This window comes from Oncorhynchus gorbuscha, linkage group LG03, assembly GCF_021184085.1.
Source record: "Oncorhynchus gorbuscha isolate QuinsamMale2020 ecotype Even-year linkage group LG03, OgorEven_v1.0, whole genome shotgun sequence".
Lineage (NCBI taxonomy): Eukaryota > Metazoa > Chordata > Actinopteri > Salmoniformes > Salmonidae > Oncorhynchus > Oncorhynchus gorbuscha.
Genome location: NC_060175.1, coordinates 8,514,074 through 8,532,086, shown reverse-complemented (window position 1 = coordinate 8,532,086; position 18,013 = coordinate 8,514,074). Strand labels below are relative to the sequence as shown.

At 42.2% G+C, this 18,013-nt stretch overlaps 1 protein-coding gene across 1 annotated transcript in view; it reads right to left on the bottom strand.

Moving 5' to 3' along the window:
• The window catches only part of LOC124032454 (dedicator of cytokinesis protein 3-like), an 84,641-nt gene that overhangs the window by 25,397 nt on the left and 41,231 nt on the right, over nt 1-18,013 (bottom strand). The window contains exons 19-33 of the mRNA XM_046344858.1: nt 16,299-16,357; nt 12,902-13,050; nt 12,068-12,153; nt 11,394-11,420; nt 10,661-10,756; nt 10,470-10,530; nt 9,741-9,834; nt 8,815-8,963; nt 8,557-8,643; nt 6,931-7,035; nt 5,314-5,455; nt 4,821-5,074; nt 770-949; nt 447-530; nt 86-199 (exon numbers count right to left, since the gene is read on the bottom strand). Coding sequence (XP_046200814.1) covers nt 86-199; nt 447-530; nt 770-949; nt 4,821-5,074; nt 5,314-5,455; nt 6,931-7,035; nt 8,557-8,643; nt 8,815-8,963; nt 9,741-9,834; nt 10,470-10,530; nt 10,661-10,756; nt 11,394-11,420; nt 12,068-12,153; nt 12,902-13,050; nt 16,299-16,357 — 1,687 coding nt within the window. The remainder of the gene's footprint in view (nt 1-85; nt 200-446; nt 531-769; nt 950-4,820; nt 5,075-5,313; nt 5,456-6,930; nt 7,036-8,556; nt 8,644-8,814; nt 8,964-9,740; nt 9,835-10,469; nt 10,531-10,660; nt 10,757-11,393; nt 11,421-12,067; nt 12,154-12,901; nt 13,051-16,298; nt 16,358-18,013) is intronic.

Genomic DNA, 18,013 nt, shown 5'->3' with positions numbered 1-18,013 from the left:
AAAAAAAAAAAAAAAAAAAAGTTGCTTACGTGTCAAAATCTCACAATACCCCTTTAAGAGATGCCTGACAAAAAAAGCCACTTACATAGAGACTGCTCCTCATCATTTGGAACTGATCTATCAGCTTCTTGTGCAGGGGACGCATTTCAGGGTGCACCAGCTTGTCATGGACCGCAAGCCCCGCCCCCAGGATGTGAACCTACAACAGCAGATATTTGAACAAACAAACTTGGTTTATTGCCAGGTTTCAACAAATTACTTGACTTCAAAACATGTTTAGATACAGCACTTTTACCGAATTGCTTTAACTCAACCACAACATACTAGAATACAATGTTGTGCATTCACTGTTCACACAAAGAGACCACATTAGATAAGGCAGTTGGTAATGCTGCCATACCGGCCCAGAGACAACTCCAGTCTCTTGTTCTAGGTGTTTCGCTCACCTGTTCCTGCATGAGGTCTTTGAGAGCAGTGATCTTCTCCGTGTCCTCTGCATGACTGCCGATGTATTCCTTATCAAAGAAGGCCTGGGGGAGAGACAAGACCCAAAACAGGAAGTGATGAGACAGCCAGCGAATCGACAACCAACCAGAGTAGAGGGCAAACAAAAACGTACATGAACATTTCAGGAGATGGAAGTACAACTCTTGATAGGATAAACATTTTACTTTAAGGAAAGAGTGCAACCTACTGCAATATCATGCTGAACAGCTTGTGTGAGCAATGAAAAAGTCTGAGAGAATTCATTCAGCCATGGTGTCATTACCTCCTGGTATCTGGCGATGCCCCCGTTGACGGCAGCGTCAATGACCCCATTGAGACACATGGACAGCAGGTTGATGTTGCCATGGAGCTGCTTGTGTTGGTACTGGCTGATCAGGGTCCGCAGCTCATGGTTCTTGTTCTCCACCACGTAGATGGCATTCTCCAGAGGACTCACCTCAATCTGGTAAAAACATCATAGAAGAACAGTGTATTTTTAGACTTGGACTAGTGGTAGTGCTGCCGTCACCAAAATATAACAGCCCTGGAAGACTGAGGTTCAATAAGAGAAAAAAAACAAGAAGAATAAGAGTATAATAGGCAATTTACTTTCATGTTACATTACGCTATCCTACGTTATCCTACGTTATTCTACCCAATGCCACGTTATCCTACGTTATTCTACCCAATGCCACGTTATCCTACGTTATCCTACCCAATGCCACGTTATCCTACGTTATTCTACCCAATGCCACGTTATCCTACGTTATTCTACCCAATGCCACGTTATCCTACGTTATTCTACCCAATGCCACGTTATCCTACGTTATTCTACCCAATGCCACGTTATCCTACGTTATTCTACCCAATGCCACGTTATCCTACGTTATTCTACCCAATGCCACGTTATCCTACGTTATTCTACCCAATGCCACGTTATCCTACGTTATCCTACCCAATGCCACGTTATCCTACGTTATTCTACTCAATGCGACGTTATCCTACCCAATGCCACGTTATCCTACGTTATTCTACCCAATGCCACGTTATCCTACGTTATTCTACCAATGCCACGTTATCCTACGTTATCCTACCCAATGCCACGTTATCCTACGTTATACTACGTTATCCTATGTTATTCTACCCAATTCCACGTTATCCTACTTTATTCTACCCAATGCCACGTTATCCTACGTTATTCTACCCAATGCCACGTTATTCTACCCAATGCCACGTTATCCTACGTTATCCTACGTTATTCTACCCAATGACACATTATCCTACGTTATTCTACGTTATTCTACCCAATGCCACGTTATCCTACGTTATCCTACGTTATTCTACCCAATGCCACGTTATCCTACGTTATCCTACGTTATTCTACCCAATGTCACGTTATCCTACGTTATTCTACCCAATGCCACGGTATCCTACGTCATGCTACAGTATGCCACGTTATCCTACGTTATTCTACCCAATGCCACGTTATCCTACCCAATGCCACGTTATCCTACGTTACTGTAAGTCGCTTTGGATAAAAGCGTCTGCTAAATGGCATATATTATATTATTATATTATATTCTACCCAATGCCACGTTATCCTACGTTATTCTACCCAATGCCACGTTATCCTACGTTATCCTACCCAATGCCACGTTATCCTACGTTATTCTACCCAATGCCACGTTATCCTACGTTATGCTACAGTATGCCACGTTATCCTACGTTATTCTACCCAATGCCACGTTATCCTACGTTATGCTACAGTATGCCACGTTATCCTACGTTATTCTACCCAATGCCACGTTATCCTACGTTATGCTACAGTATGCCACGTTATCCTACGTTATTCTACCCAATGCCACGTTATCCTACATTATGCTACAGTATGCCACGTTATCCTACGTTATTCTACCCAATGCCACGTTATCCTACGTTATGCTACAGTATGCCACGTTATCCTACGTTATTCTACCCAATGCCACGTTATATTACGTTATGCTACAGTATGCCACGTTATCCTACGTTATTCTACCCAATGCCACGTTATGCTACAGTATGCCACGTTATCCTACGTTATTCTACCCAATGCCACGTTATATTACGTTATGCTACAGTATGCCACGTTATCCTACGTTATTCTACCCAATGCCACGTTATACTACGTTATGCTACAGTATGCCACGTTATCCTACGTTATTCTACCCAATGCCACGTTATCCTACGTTATGCTACAGTATGCCACGTTATCCTACGTTATTCTACCCAATGCCACGTTATATTACGTTATGCTACAGTATGCCACGTTATCCTACGTTATTCTACCCAATGCCACGTTATATTACGTTATGCTACAGTATGCCACGTTATCCTACGTTATTCTACCCAATGCCACGTTATATTACGTTATGCTACAGTATGCTACGTTACATTATGTTATGATACGTTACGGTATGCTATGTTATGTTACGTTATGCAACATTACACTACGCTACGCAATGCTATGCTACGTTATGCAACACTATATTACACTATGCTACGTTATGTTATGCTACGTTACAGTGCCTTGCAAAAGTATTCATCCCCCTTGATGTTTTTCCTATTTTGTTGCATTACAACCTGTCATTTAAATTGATATTTATTTGAATTTCATGTAATGGACGTGCACAAAATAGTCCAAATTGGTCAAGTGAAAAAAAAAAAAAACTTGTTTAAATAAATTATAAAAAATGTGAAAAGTGTCACATGATCGGTCACACGATCTCAGTATATATACACCTGTTCTGAAAGGCCCCAGAGTCTGCAACACCACTAAGCAAGGGGCACCATGAAGACCAAGGAGAACAGATCAGGGTTATAAAAAAATATCAGAAATTTTGAACATCCCACAGAGCACCATTAAATCCATTATTAAAAAATGGAAAGAATATGGCACCACCATAAACCTGCCAAGAGAGGGCTGCCCACCAAAACTCAATGACCAGGCAAGGAGGACATTAATCAGAGAGACAACAAAGAGACCAAAGATAACCCTGAAGGAGCTGCAAAGCTCCACAGTGGAGATTGGAGTCTCTGTCCATAGGACCACTTTAAGCCGTTCACTCTACAGAGGAGATTGGAGTATCTGTCCATAGGACCACTTTAAGACATACACTCCACAGAGCTGGGCTTTACGGAAGTATGGCCAGAAAAATACCATTGCTTATTTTTTTATTGAAGCAAACATGTTTAGTGTTCGCCAAAAAGGCATGTGGGAGACTTCCCAAACATATATGGAAGAAGGTACTCTGGTCAGATGAGACTAAAATTCATCTTTTTGGTCATCAAGGAAAACACTATGTTTGGGGCAAACCAAACAGCTCCCTTCACCCCGAGAGCCTCATCCCCACAGTGAAGCATGGTCGTGGCAGCATCATGTTGTGGGGATGTTTTTCATCGGCAGGGACTTGGAAACTAGACAGAATTGAAGGAATGATGGATGGCGCTAAATACAGGGAAATTCTTGAGGGAAACCTGTTTCAGTCTTCAAGAGATTTGAGACTGTGACAGAGGATCACCTTCCAGTAGGATAATGACCCTAAGCATATTGCTAATACAACACTTCAGTGGTTTAAGGGGAAACATTGAAATGTCTTGGAATGGCCTAGTCAAAGCCCAGACCTCAATCCAATTTAGAATCTGTGGTACTGTATGACTTAAAGATTGCTGTACACCAGTGGAACCCATCCAACTTGAAGGAGCTGAAGCAGTTTTGCTTGAATGGGCAAACATCCCAGTGGCTTGATGTGCCAAGGTTATAGAGACATACCCCAAGAGACTTGGTGTTGCAACAAAGTATTGACTTTGGGGGGCGTGAATAATTATGCACGCTCCAGTTCAGTTTTTTTGTCTTATGTCTTGTTTGTTTCACAAAAAATATTTTGCATCTTCAAAGTAGTAGGCATGTTGTGTATATCAAATGATACAATCCCCCCCCCCCCAAATTATATTTTAATTCCAGGTCTAAGGCAACAAAATAGGAAAAATGCCAAGGGGATGAATACTTTCGTAAGCCATAGTATGTTACGCTACGCTAGGCTACGCTAGGCTACGCTAGGCTACGTTACACATCCTCATTACAGCATGTGACAGATTTTTATCACTTATTTTCATCTGCTGTACAAAAGCAGCGCATCGGTAACACAGTGGTATTTAAAATCGTCATTACTGTATAGCTGCGTTTCCCAAACTCGATCCTGTGGACGCCAAGGGGTGCACGTTTTGCCCTAGCACTACACGCCGGATTCAAATAATCACAAGGTTGATGACGACTTTGGGAAACGATGGTTACTCACCAGCTCTCTCTTCTCCACCTCAAACCAGCGGGAGATACCAGGGAGAGGATGTGTGAGGATCAGCGTAGTCCTCTCGATCCACAAGCTCTTGAACTCGTTCTCTCGGTCTTTGGATCCTTTGTGGAAGGGCCGGTCGTAGCGAAAGCGGCGCACGTTGTTGACTCGGTAGAAGCTCTTGATGCGGTCTGGAACCCGGTCCATCTGGAGAACGTTGACGTTCTCCGGTACCGCCGAAACGGCGTAGATCTGGAGGTCTGAGGGGTGCCGTGTCAAGGAACACAGTTCGGGTGGAAGGCAGGTTTTTTGGGGGAGGCATAGGGACATGTTCACATACACATTATGCACATACACATTATGCACATACACATTATGCACATACACATTATGCACATACACATTATGCAAATACACATTATGCACATACAAATGCACACAGACACGTACACACATACATACTCAAGCTCCGGTTTCCAACTTTATTGTAGAAGGATACACTGGGCGTCACACTGTAAAATGGCCTCGTCTGGTTGGTTGGGGTGTTGCATGGCAATGGCTTGTGGGAATTCTCCCAGCATCCTTTGCTGGAAGGCTTCTAAACGTTCGTAGTCATGACCACGGCAGACAAACTCCTTGTTCTGTTAGGGGACACATCCTGGGATGAGTAAAAACTAGAATATTCTGAACAGAATAATATTCACTCTGTACAATATAAGTCTCAATAAAGAACTAGAATATTCTGAACAGAATATTGTGAGTCTCAATAAAGAACTAGAATATTCTGAACAGAATAATATTCACTCTGTACAATATGAGTCTCAATAAAGAACTAGAATATTCTGAACAGAATTATATTTACTCTGTACAATATGAGTCTCAATAAAGAACTAGAATATTCTAAACAGAATATTGTGAGTCTCAAAGAACTAGAATATTCTGAACAGAATAATATTCGCTCTGTACAATATGAGTCTCAATAAAGAACTAGAATATTCAGAATAGAATAATGTGAGTCTCAATAAAGAACTAGAATATTCTGAATAGAATAATGTGAGTCTCAATAAAGAACTAGAATAATATAATAATAATAATATATGCCATTTAGCAGACGCTTTTATCCAAAGCGACTTACAGTCATGTGTGCATACATTCTACGTATGGGTGGTCCCGGGAATCGAACCCACTACCCTGGCGTTACAAGCGCCATGCTCTACCAACTGAACAGAATAATATTCGCTCTGTACAATATGAGTCTCAATAAAGAACTAGAATATTCTGAACAAAGAACTAGAATATTCTGAACAGAATAATATTCGCTCTGGTCACTGTACAATATGAGTCTCAATAAAGAACTAGAATATTCTGAACAGAATATTGTGAGTCTCAATAAAGAACTAGAATATTCTGAACAGAATATTGTGAGTCTCAATAAAGAACTAGAATATTCTGAACAGAATAATATTCGCTCTGTACAATATGAGTCTCAATAAAGAACTAGAATATTCTGAACAGAATAATGTGAGTCTCAATAAAGAACTAGAATATTCTGAACATAATAATGTGAGTCTCAATAAAGAACTAGAATATTCTGAACAGAATAATGTGAGTCTCAATAAAGAACTAGAATATTCTGAATAGAATAATGTGAGTCTCAAAAAGAACTAGAATATTCTGAATAGAATAATGTGAGTCTCAATAAAGAACTAGAATATTCTGAACATAATAATATTCGCTCTGTACAATATGAGTCTCAATAAAGAACTAGAATATTCTGAACAGAATAATATTTGCTCTATACAATATGAGTCTCAATAAAGAACAGAATATGACTTATCTCAAGCAATGACATTCAGTGGCAAATTATAAGGACATCGATTGTATCTCAAATTACACTCTGTTCCTTATGTGGTTCTGGGCAGAAATAGTGCACTATCTAGGGTAGGGTATAGAGTTTCATTTGGGATCTTACCTTTGCAGTAGGATTGACTTACTCTGGTCAGAACAGAAGTAGTGCACAACATATAGGGAATAGGGTGTAATTTGGGATGTGCCCTAAATAAGGAGTGCACTATAAAGGGAATAGGGTGTGATTTGGGAGCATGGATTGACTCACTCTTAAGAAGAAGGGGAACTTGCGTCCGTAGAAGCCCACCCTGAAGAACTCAGGTTCTAGACGTTGCTGCTCCATGATGTTGTCATAGTACGCTGCCTCCATTTTCTGACAAAACAAAAGACTGAATCCTAAATATTCGGACAAAACAAAAGGCTGAATCCTAAATATTCAGACAAAACAAGACTGAATCCTAAATATTCTGACAAAACAAAAGGCTGAATCCTAAATGTTCGGACAAAACAAAAGACTGAATCCTAAATATTCTGACAAAACAAAAGACTGAATCCTAAATATTCTGACTTAACAAAAGGCTGAATCCTAAATGTTCGGACAAAACAAAAGACTGAATCCTAAATATTCTGACAAAACAAAAGGCTGAATCCTAAATATTCTGACTTAACAAAAGGCTGAATCCTAAATGTTCGGACAAAACAAAAGACTGAATCCTAAATATTCGGACAAAACAAAAGGCTGAATCCTAAATATTCGGACAAAACAAAAGGCTGAATCCTAAATATTCGGACAAAACAAAAGGCTGAATCCTAAATGTTCGGACAAAACAAAAGGCTGAATCCTAAATATTCGGACAAAACAAAAGGCTGAATCCTAAATATTCGGACAAAACAAAAGGCTGAATCCTAAATGTTCGGACAAAACAAAAGGCTGAATCCTAAATGTTCGGACAAAACAAAAGACTGAATCCTAAATATTCTGACTTAACAAAAGGCTGAATCCTAAATATTCGGACAAAACAAAAGACTGAATCCTAAATATTCTGACTTAACAAAAGGCTGAATCCTAAATATTCTGACTTAACAAAAGGCTGAATTCTAAATATTCTGACAAAACAAAAGGCTGAATCCTAAATATTCTGACTTAACAAAAGGCTGAATCCTAAATATTCGGACAAAACAAAAGGCTGAATCCTAAATATTCGGACAAAACAAAAGGCTGAATCCTAAATATTCTGACAAAACAAAAGACTGAATCCTAAATATTCTGACAAAACAAAAGGCTGAATCCTAAATATTCTGACAAAACAAAAGGCTGAATCCTAAATATTCTGACAAAACAAAAGGCTGAATCCTAAATATTTGGACAAAACAAAAGGCTGAATCCTAAATATTCTGACAAAACAAAAGGCTGAATCCTAAATATTCTGACAAAACAAAAGACTGAATCCTAAATATTCTGACAAAACAAAAGGCTGAATCCTAAATATTCTGACAAAACAAAAGGCTGAATCCTAAATATTCTGACTTAACAAAAGGCTGAATCCTAAATATTCGGACAAAACAAAAGGCTGAATCCTAAATATTCTGACAAAACAAAAGACTGAATCCTAAATATTCTGACAAAACAAAAGACTGAATCCTAAATATTCGGACAAAACAAAAGACTGAATCCTAAATTTTTCGGACAAAACAAAAGGCTGAATCCTAAATATTCTGACAAAACAAAAGACTGAATCCTAAATATTCGGACAAAACAAAAGACTGAATCCTAAATATTCGGACAAAACAAAAGACTGAATCCTACATTTCTGTGCAAATCTTCCTTTGACATTTGATGAAAATCTGGGTCATGAAAGTTCACAAACATCAGTCATGTACTACATCTAATTACCCTTATCCAGCTGAGGCTTTGGTAGTCATACAAGGTCTCATACTGGTAAGCCAGCTCTCTGCACAGCGGTATCCCATACTCCCAGCACTGAAGAAACACAGTTCCGGATGTGGAAATGTATCAGTAATTAGTTTGTTTTCAATACGGACAAATACTGCTATAGCTGCTGGTTCATGAGTTAATGGGTTGATTGATTGATTGATTATGAGAGTAAACGATTGATGACACGTTAGTGTTCCATTGTGTTCTTCCACCTACCTTGCCCTTGTTGAAGTAGTTGATGACCTTACGACAGAGGCCCTCTTTGCGATGCCACTCGCTCTGGGCTGGGTAGTGGAGGAACTCCCTCAGAGGCCTCTCCTCCCAATGCAGCAGCTCCCAGTACAACAGCAGGGTGAACGCAGCCTCTGTAGAGTAACGCACAGACATATAGTGTCTATACATCATAGTGAACAACATATAGCTGGGTAGTGGAGGAAAACCCTCAGATTGATAGTACAGTTCTAGGGACCAAACCCAGTTCAACAGCAGTGTGAAATCAGCCTCTCTAGAATTATAGAAAGAGAGTCACTAGAAGGGACATTCCGGCGACCATATTGAGTGTACCTATGCAAATTTAGGATCTTAATTTGAGCCAGTTTGCTACAGCAAGAAAGTAATTATTATGTGGATTATAATTAATGGATATTTTTGTAAGGGTTGATACGTTTTTCATTAGGGCAAATCAAGTCTGACATTTCAAAGTGAAAATGACCAACTTTAAAAGTCTTTTTAAACATCAAATAAACTACAAGTTATATTTCCTGTTGTGTAGGAAAATTCTCAGCAACAAAATAGTGATCAAATTAAGATCCACCATCTGTAGCAGTAAAGCACAGCAATGTTAAAAGTAAAGGTTATTCCACAGGTAATAGCTAGCACGCTCGTTCCCTTTGTGAGGGAATAGGTTTGTGTGCGAGTATCTAACCTGTGTAGTTTGGAGGTGCATGCCTCACAGCTTGTGGATGTTGTATTACCTGTGTAGTTCTCAGCCTGGAGGTGCATGTCACACAGCTTGTGGATGTTGTATTACCTGTGAAGTTGGCAGCCTGGAGGTGCATGTCACACAGCTTGTGGATGTTGTATTACCTGTGAAGTTGTCAGCCTGGAGGTGCATGCCACACAGCTTGTGGATGTTGTATTACCTGTGTAGTTCTCAGCCTGGAGGTGCATGCCACACAGCTTGTGGATATAGCGGATGTACATCTCCTCCTTGTTGATCTCTGACTTGTAGAAGTTCTAGGGAACAAACAAGACAAATCCTGCAGTGCCTCTCGCTATTTCTGTTCCACTTTCTCGTCTACAGTGTCTTACCAACAGGTTGACAGTACAGCCAGAATCTATAGTGTCTTACCAACAGGTTGACAGTACAGCCAGAGTCTACAGTGTCTTATCAACAGGTTGACAGTACAGCCAGAGTCTACAGTGTCTTACCAACAGGTTGACAGTACAGCCAGAGTCTACAGTGTCTTACCAACAGGTTGACAGTACAGCCAGAATCTACAGTGTCTTATCAACAGGTTGACAGTACAGCCAGAGTCTACAGTGTCTTATCAACAGGTTGACAGTACAGCCAGAGTCTACAGTGTCTTATCAACAGGTTGACAGTACAGCCAGAGTCTACAGTGTCTTATCAACAGGTTGACAGTACAGCCAGAGTCTACAGTGTCTTACCAACAGGTTGACAGTACAGCCAGAATCTACAGTGTCTTACCAACAGGTTGACCGTACAGCCAGAGTCTATAGTATCTTATCAACAGGTTGACAGTACAGCCAGAATCTACAGTGTCTTACCAACAGGTTGACAGTACAGCCAGAGTCTACAGTGTCTTACCAACAGGTTGACAGTACAGCCAGAGTCTACAGTGTCTTACCAACAGGTTGACAGTACAGCCAATCTTCTTGTTCTCTGTCTCGTCTCCTTTCATGCAGTCCCTAAACAGAGAGAAGACCACATCAGGGATTTATATACCGTGTGGAGAGCCTCCTGCTCTCATAAGCTGAACTCTATCGTCTCTTAGCAGACGTGCTGGTGTTACAATAACAAGGACCTATCCTGTACTACCTGTAGTCCAACAGACGTTCCATCAGCCGCGTGACAGAGGTGACGAAGGAGATTCCCGTCTCCCTCCAAGTCTCCTGCTCGATCTTCTCCAGCAGGCTGTAAAAACAAAAGGGAAACAAACATATACACCAAGGCTCGGTTTGAGGAAATGAACCCATAGACAACGTCAAGCGTCGGCACACAGATGATATATCAATCAATAGACCAAGGCTCGGTTTGAGGAAATGAACCCATAGACAACGTCAAGCGTCGGCACACAGATGATATATCAATCAATAGACCAAGGTGAAGTTTGAGGAAATGAACCCATAGACAAGATGATATATCAATCAATAGACCAAGGTGAAGTTTGAGGAAATGAACACAACGCGCGTCGGCACACAGATGATATATCAATCAATAGACCAAGGTGAAGTTTGAGGAAATGAACCCATAGACAACGTCAAGCGTCGGCACACAGATGATATATCAATCAATAGACCAAGGCTCGGTTTGAGGAAATGAACCTATAGACAACGTCAAGCGTCGGCACACAGATGATATATCAATCAATAGACCAAGGCTCGGTTTGAGGAAATGAACCCATAGACAACGTCAAGCGTCGGCACACAGATGATATATCAATCAATAGACCAAGGTGAAGTTTGAGTGATGAATGTCATGTACACATAGCAGTACGTAATTTGACAGCATGTAGAGAGGAGTTAGGGGCAGTAGAGGTGGGTTATCTTACCTGGGGTAAGGCCCAAAGAGCTGGGTTCTAATCCCACACGCAGCAGAAAGACAGGCAAGCAAACATAGTGTTATAAAAAGGTAGCAGGTAAAGACATGGTTATTATAAAGGTAGCAGGTAGAAACCAACAGGTTAGAGCCAACACAACGTTATAAAGGTAGCAGGTAGAAACCAACAGGTTAGAGCCAACACAACGTTATAAAGGTAGCAGGTAAAGAAATGGTTATTATAAGAGTGGATGTTACCATGTGTGTGTGTGTGTGTGTGTGTGTGTGTGTGTGTGTGTGTGTGTGTGTGTGTGTGTGTGTGTGTGTGTGTGTGTGTGTGTGTGTGTGTGTGTGTGTGTGTGTGTGTGTGTGTGTGTGTGTGTGTGTGTGTGTGTGTGTGTGTGTGTGTGTGTGTGGTCCTTCTGTAGCTCAGTTGGTAGAGCATGGCGCTTGTAACGCCAGTGTAGTGGGTTTGATTCCCGGGACCACCCATATGTAGAATGTATGCACACATGACTGTAAGTCGCTTTGGATAAAAGCGTCTGCTAAATGGCATATATATATATATATATATATATATATATATATTTTTTTTTTTGTGTGTAGGTGTGTGTGTGTGTGTGTGTAGGTGTGTGTGTGTGTGTAGGTGTAGGTGTGTGTTTGAATATGTGTGCGTTCTTAACTCACAGCAGGCTGAAGAGCTCGCGGTAGTTCTCGTCTCCTTTCCCCTCAGACACCAGACTGTCTAGCTTGTCAATCAGCTCTGCCTCCACCTGAACACAAGTCAATTCAGGTTACAACAAGACGTAAACCAGTGTTCTTCTACCGTTGTATCTGTGGGTTGTCAACACGATACACCGTCTCCGAGGGAACATTTCTGATAAAGATCTTGAGTAGAGAAAGATATTTTTTTGTGAAATAAAAAAAACGGCAACCCTGACCTGATGCAATATAAGGTATGAACCCTGACCTGATGCAATATAAGGTATGAACCCTGACCTGATGCAATATAAGGTATGAACTCTGACCTGATGCAATATAAGGTATGAACCCTGACCTGATGCAATATAAGGTATGAACTCTGACCTGATGCAATATAAGGTATGAACTCTGACCTGATGCAATATAAGGTATGAACTCTGACCTGATGCAATATAAGGTATGAACCCTGACCTGATGAAATATAAGGTATGAACTCTGACCTGATGAAATATAAGGTATGAACCCTGACCTGATGCAATATAAGGTATGAACTCTGACCTGATGCAATATAAGGTATGAACCCTGACCTGATGCAATATAAGGTATGCACCCTGACCTGATGCAATATAAGGTATGAACCCTGACCTGATGCAATATAAGGTATGAACCCTGACCTGATGCAATATAAGGTATGAACCCTGACCTGATGCAATATAAGGTATGAACCCTGACCTGATGCAATATAAGGTATGAACTCTGACCTGATGAAATATAAGGTATGAACTCTGACCTGATGAAATATAAGGTATGAACTCTGACCTGTTTGAAGTTCCCGTTCTTCCTCTGCTCCCAGTCCATCATGTCGTGGAAGATAGGGATCATGATGTTCCTGACCTCCCCCTGAGGCACCAGGGTCACACCCAGGAAGGGACCTATCATACCTGGGATGAAGTGGATCTTGTTCTCACCTGGAGAGGACAGGAAGAGGAGTCAGACTGTACATCAATACAATCCAAGGTGTATATTTGTGGTTTGACTAGAATGCTGTGTGTGTGACAGGAAAGCATGGTAAGATAATAGGTAAGCAGTTATGTGTTCTACGCAATTTAAATTATGTTTGTGTTGCAATACTTCCGATCACCATTAGAGGTCAGTATTGCTAAAACATTTGTCTGCTCAACTGAAATGAAGTGTGTGTTTGAGAGATACACTATATATACAAAAGTATGTGGATTCTGCTATTTCAGCCACACCCGTTGCTGACAGGTGTATAAAATTGAGCACAAAGCCATGCAATCTCCATAGACAAACACTGGTAGTAGAATGGCATTACTGAAGAGCTCAGTGACGTTCAGCGTGTCACCATCAAAGGATACCACCTTTCCAACCAGTCAGTTCACCTGCCCTGATAGAGCTGCCCCGGTCAACTGTAAGTGCTGTTATTGTGAAGCGGAAATGTCTAGGAGCAACAACGGCTCAGACGCAAAGTGGTAGACCACACAAGCTCACAGAATGGGACATCCGACTGCTGAAGGGCGTAGTGCGTAAAAATCGGCTGTCCTCGGTTGCAACACTCACTACCGAGTTCCAAACTGCCTCTGGAAGCAACATCAGCACAATAACTATTCGCCGGGAGCTTCATGAAATGGGTTTCCATGGCCGAGCAGCCGCACACAAGCCTCAGATCACCATGCACAATGCCAAGCGTTAGCTGGAGTGGTGTAAAGCTCTCCACCATTGGACTGGAGCAGTGGAAACACATTGTCTGGAGTGATGAATCAACCTTCACCATCTTGCAGTCCGACGGATTAATCTGGGTTTGGCGGATGCCAGGAGAACGCTACCTGCCCGAACGCATAGTCGCAACTGTAAAGTTTGGTGGAGGAGGAATAATGGTCTGGGGCTGTTTTTCATGGTTCAGGCCCCTTAGTTCTAGGGAAGGGAAATCTTATCGTTACAGCATAAAATTACATTCTAGACGAATCTGTGCTTCCGACTTTGGGCAAGTCCTTTCCTGTTTCAGCTGGTTAATGCCCCCGAGCACAAAGCAAGCTCTATATAGAAATGGTTTGTCGAGATCGGTGTGGATGAACTTGACCCTATCTAACACCTTTGGGTTGAATTGGAACGCCGATTGTGAGCCAGGCCTAATTGGCTAACATCCGTGCCTCCCTAATGCTCTTGTGGCTGAATGGAAGCAAGTCCCCTGTCACACCCTGATCTATTTCACCTGTTCCTGTGATTGTCTCCACCCCCTCCAGGTGTCGCTTATTTTCCCTGGTGTATTTATCCCTGTGTTTCCTGTCTCTCTGTGCCAGTGTATTTATCCCTGTGTTTCCTGTCTCTCTGTGCCAGTGTATTTATCCCTGTGTTTCCTGTCTCTCTGTGCCAGTGTATTTATCCCTGTGTTTCCTGTCTCTCTGTACCAGTGTATTTATCCCTGTGTTTCCTGTCTCTCTGTGCCAGTGTATTTATCCCTGTGTTTCCTGTCTCTCTGTGCCAGTGTATTTATCCCTGTGTTTCCTGTCTCTCTGTGCCAGTGTATTTATCCCTGTGTTTCCTGTCTCTCTGTACCAGTGTATTTATCCCTGTGTTTCCTGTCTCTCTGTGCCAGTGTATTTATCCCTGTGTTTCCTGTCTCTCTGTGCCAGTGTATTTATCCCTGTGTTTCCTGTCTCTTTGTACCAGTGTATTTATCCCTGTGTTTCCTGTCTCTCTGTACCAGTGTATTTATCCCTGTGTTTCCTGTCTCTCTATACCAGTGTATTTATCCCTGTGTTTCCTGTCTCTCTATACCAGTGTATTTATCCCTGTGTTTCCTGTCTCTCTGTGCTAGTTCATCTTGTACGTTCCAAGTCAACCAGCGTGATTTTTCCCCGTTCTCCTGCCTATGCTATTCTCTTTTTCTAGTCCTTCCGGTTTTGACCCTTGCCTGTTTTCTGGACTCTGTACCCGCCTGCCTGACCATTCTGCCTGCCTTGACCATGAGCCTGTCTGCCACTCTGTACCTCCTGGACTCTGATCTGGTTTGGATCTTTTTACCTGTCCACGACCATTCTCTTGCCTACTCCTTTTGGTTTATTAATAAATATCAAAGACTCAAACCATCTGCCTCTCGTGTCTGCATCTGGGTCTCGCCTCGTGCCCTTATATCTAGTGGAAAACCTTCCCAGAAGAGTGAAGGCTGGTATAGCAGCAAAGGGGGGACCAACTCTATATTAATGCTGAATATTTCAGAATGAGAAGTTCGCCGAGCAGGTGTCCACATACTTTTAGTCATGTAGTGTATAAAAGGGAGACATACATAGTGATGGTGGGAATTCACCAAGGTTCTGAATGGTGGTGGGTACCCCCCCCTACCCAATAAATATAAATATCACCAAGGCTCTGAATGGTGGTGGGTACCCCCCCCCCCTGCCCAATAAATATAAATGTCACCAAGGTTCTGAATGATGGTGGGTACCCCCCCCCTACCCAATAAATATAAATGTCACCAAGGTTCTGAATGTTGGTGGGTACCCCCCTACCCAATAAATATAAATGTCACCAAGGTTCTGAATGTTGGTGGGTACCCCCCACCCAATAAATATAAATGTCACCAAGGTTCTGAATGATGGTGGGTACCCCCCTACCCAATAAGTATAAATGTCACCAAGGTTCTGAATGTTGGTGGGTACCCCCCTACCCAATAAATATAAATGTCACCAAGGCTCTGAATGATGGTGGGTACCCCCCCTACCCAATAAATATAAATGTCACCAAGGCTCTGAATGATGGTGGGTACCCCCCTACCCAATAAATATAAATGTCACCAAGGCTCTGAATGATGGTGGGTACCCCCCCACCCAATAAATATAAATGTCACCAAGGTTCTGAATGATGGTGGGGCTACCCCCCCCCAATACCCAATAAATATAAATGTCACCAAGGCTCTCAATGATGGTGGGTACCCCCCTCCCTACCCAATATATATAAATGTCACTAAGTTTCAGAATGATGGTGGGTACCCCCCTCCCTACCCAATATATATAAATGTCACTAAGTTTCAGAATGATGGTGGGTACCCCCCCCTCCCTACCCAATATATATAAATGTCACTAAGTTTCAGAATGATGGTGGGTACCCCTCCCCCTACCCAATAGATATAGGCTGAATGATGGTGGGTACCCCCCCCCCCTACCCAATAAATATAGGCTGAATGATGGTGGGTACTCACCAAGGTTCTGCCACATGCTGAAGAGCTCGTAGGCCATCATCACCCTCATGTCACCATACCTAGCAACAAAACAACAGGTATAGAGTTATAGACAGAGATCTCTGGCTGTGGCACAGAGGACATGTATTGGATATTCTATCTATAGGATATTGGTATTCAGATGAAGAAATGTACTGAGATTGAAGAGCATCATTCCACGATGATCACAGAATTACAGAAGTCTACACAGTGTGTGCTTCAAGTGTGAGGGGAGTAAACCTTAAGCCTTATACAGCGCTCTCCTCTAAAAGAACGTGTGAGAAACAGGAAGTGAACAAGGCATCGTGAGAAACTGGAAGTGAACAAGGCATCGAGAGAAACAGGAAGTGAACAAGGCATCGTGAGAAACAGGAAGTGAACAAGGCATCGTGAGAAACAGGAAGTGAACAAGGCATCGTGAGAAACAGGAAGTGAACAAGGCATCGTGAGAAACTGGAAGTGAACAAGGCATCGTGAGAAACAGGAAGTGAACAAGGCATCGTGAGAAACAGGAAGTGAACAAGGCATCGTGAGAAACAGGAAGTGAACAAGGCATCGTGAGAAACAGGAAGTGAACAAGGCAACGTGAGAAACAGGAAGTGAACAAGGCAACGTGAGAAACAGGAAGTGAACAAGGCAACGTGAGAAACAGGAAGTGAACAAGGCATCGTGAGAAAACAGGAAGTGAACAAGGCAACGTGAGAAACAGGAAGTGAACAAGGCAACGTGAGAAACAGGAAGTGAACAAGGCAACGTGAGAAACAGGAAGTGAACAAGGCAACATGAGAAACAGGAAGTGAACAAGGCAACGTGAGAAAACAGGAAGTGAACAAGGCAACGTGAGAAACAGGAAGTGAACAAGGCAACGTGAGAAACAGGAAGTGAACAAGGCAACGTGAGAAACAGGAAGTGAACAAGGCAACGTGAGAAACAGGAAGTGAGCAAGGCAACGTGAGAAAACAGGAAGTGAACAAGGCAACGTGAGAAACAGGAAGTGAGCAAGGCAACGTGAGAAAACAGGAAGTGAACAAGGCAACGTGAGAAAACAGGAAGTGAACAAGGCAACGTGAGAAAACAGGAAGTGAACAAGGCAACGTGAGAAACAGGAAGTGAACAAGGCAACGTGAGAAAACAGGAAGTGAACAAGGCAACGTGAGAAACAGGAAGTGAACAAGGCATCGTGAGAAAACAGGAAGTGAACAAGGCATCGTGAGAAAATAGGAAGAAATAACACAAGACAGAAGGAAAGAAAGGAAAAAAAATGAAGTAAGTTAAGAGAGAAAGACAATTAGACAGAAAGAGAGTGAGATGTGCTGCGTGCAGAAATAAACTAAACCCTGGCTAAATGGGAGAAGATAATCCTAGATTTAGCATGTTGGGATTATTGCCTGGGATGGACTCAGCAAAGAGAGAGACCCCCCAACACATTTAAAATACACACACACGCACGCACGCACGCACGCACGCACGCACACACAGACATGCACACGCACGCACACGCGCACACACACACACACACACACACACACACAGACACAGACACAGACACGCACGCACGCACACACACACACACACACACACACACACACACACACACACACACACACACACACACACACACACACACACACACACACACACACACACACACACACACACACACACACACACACACACACACACACACACACACACAC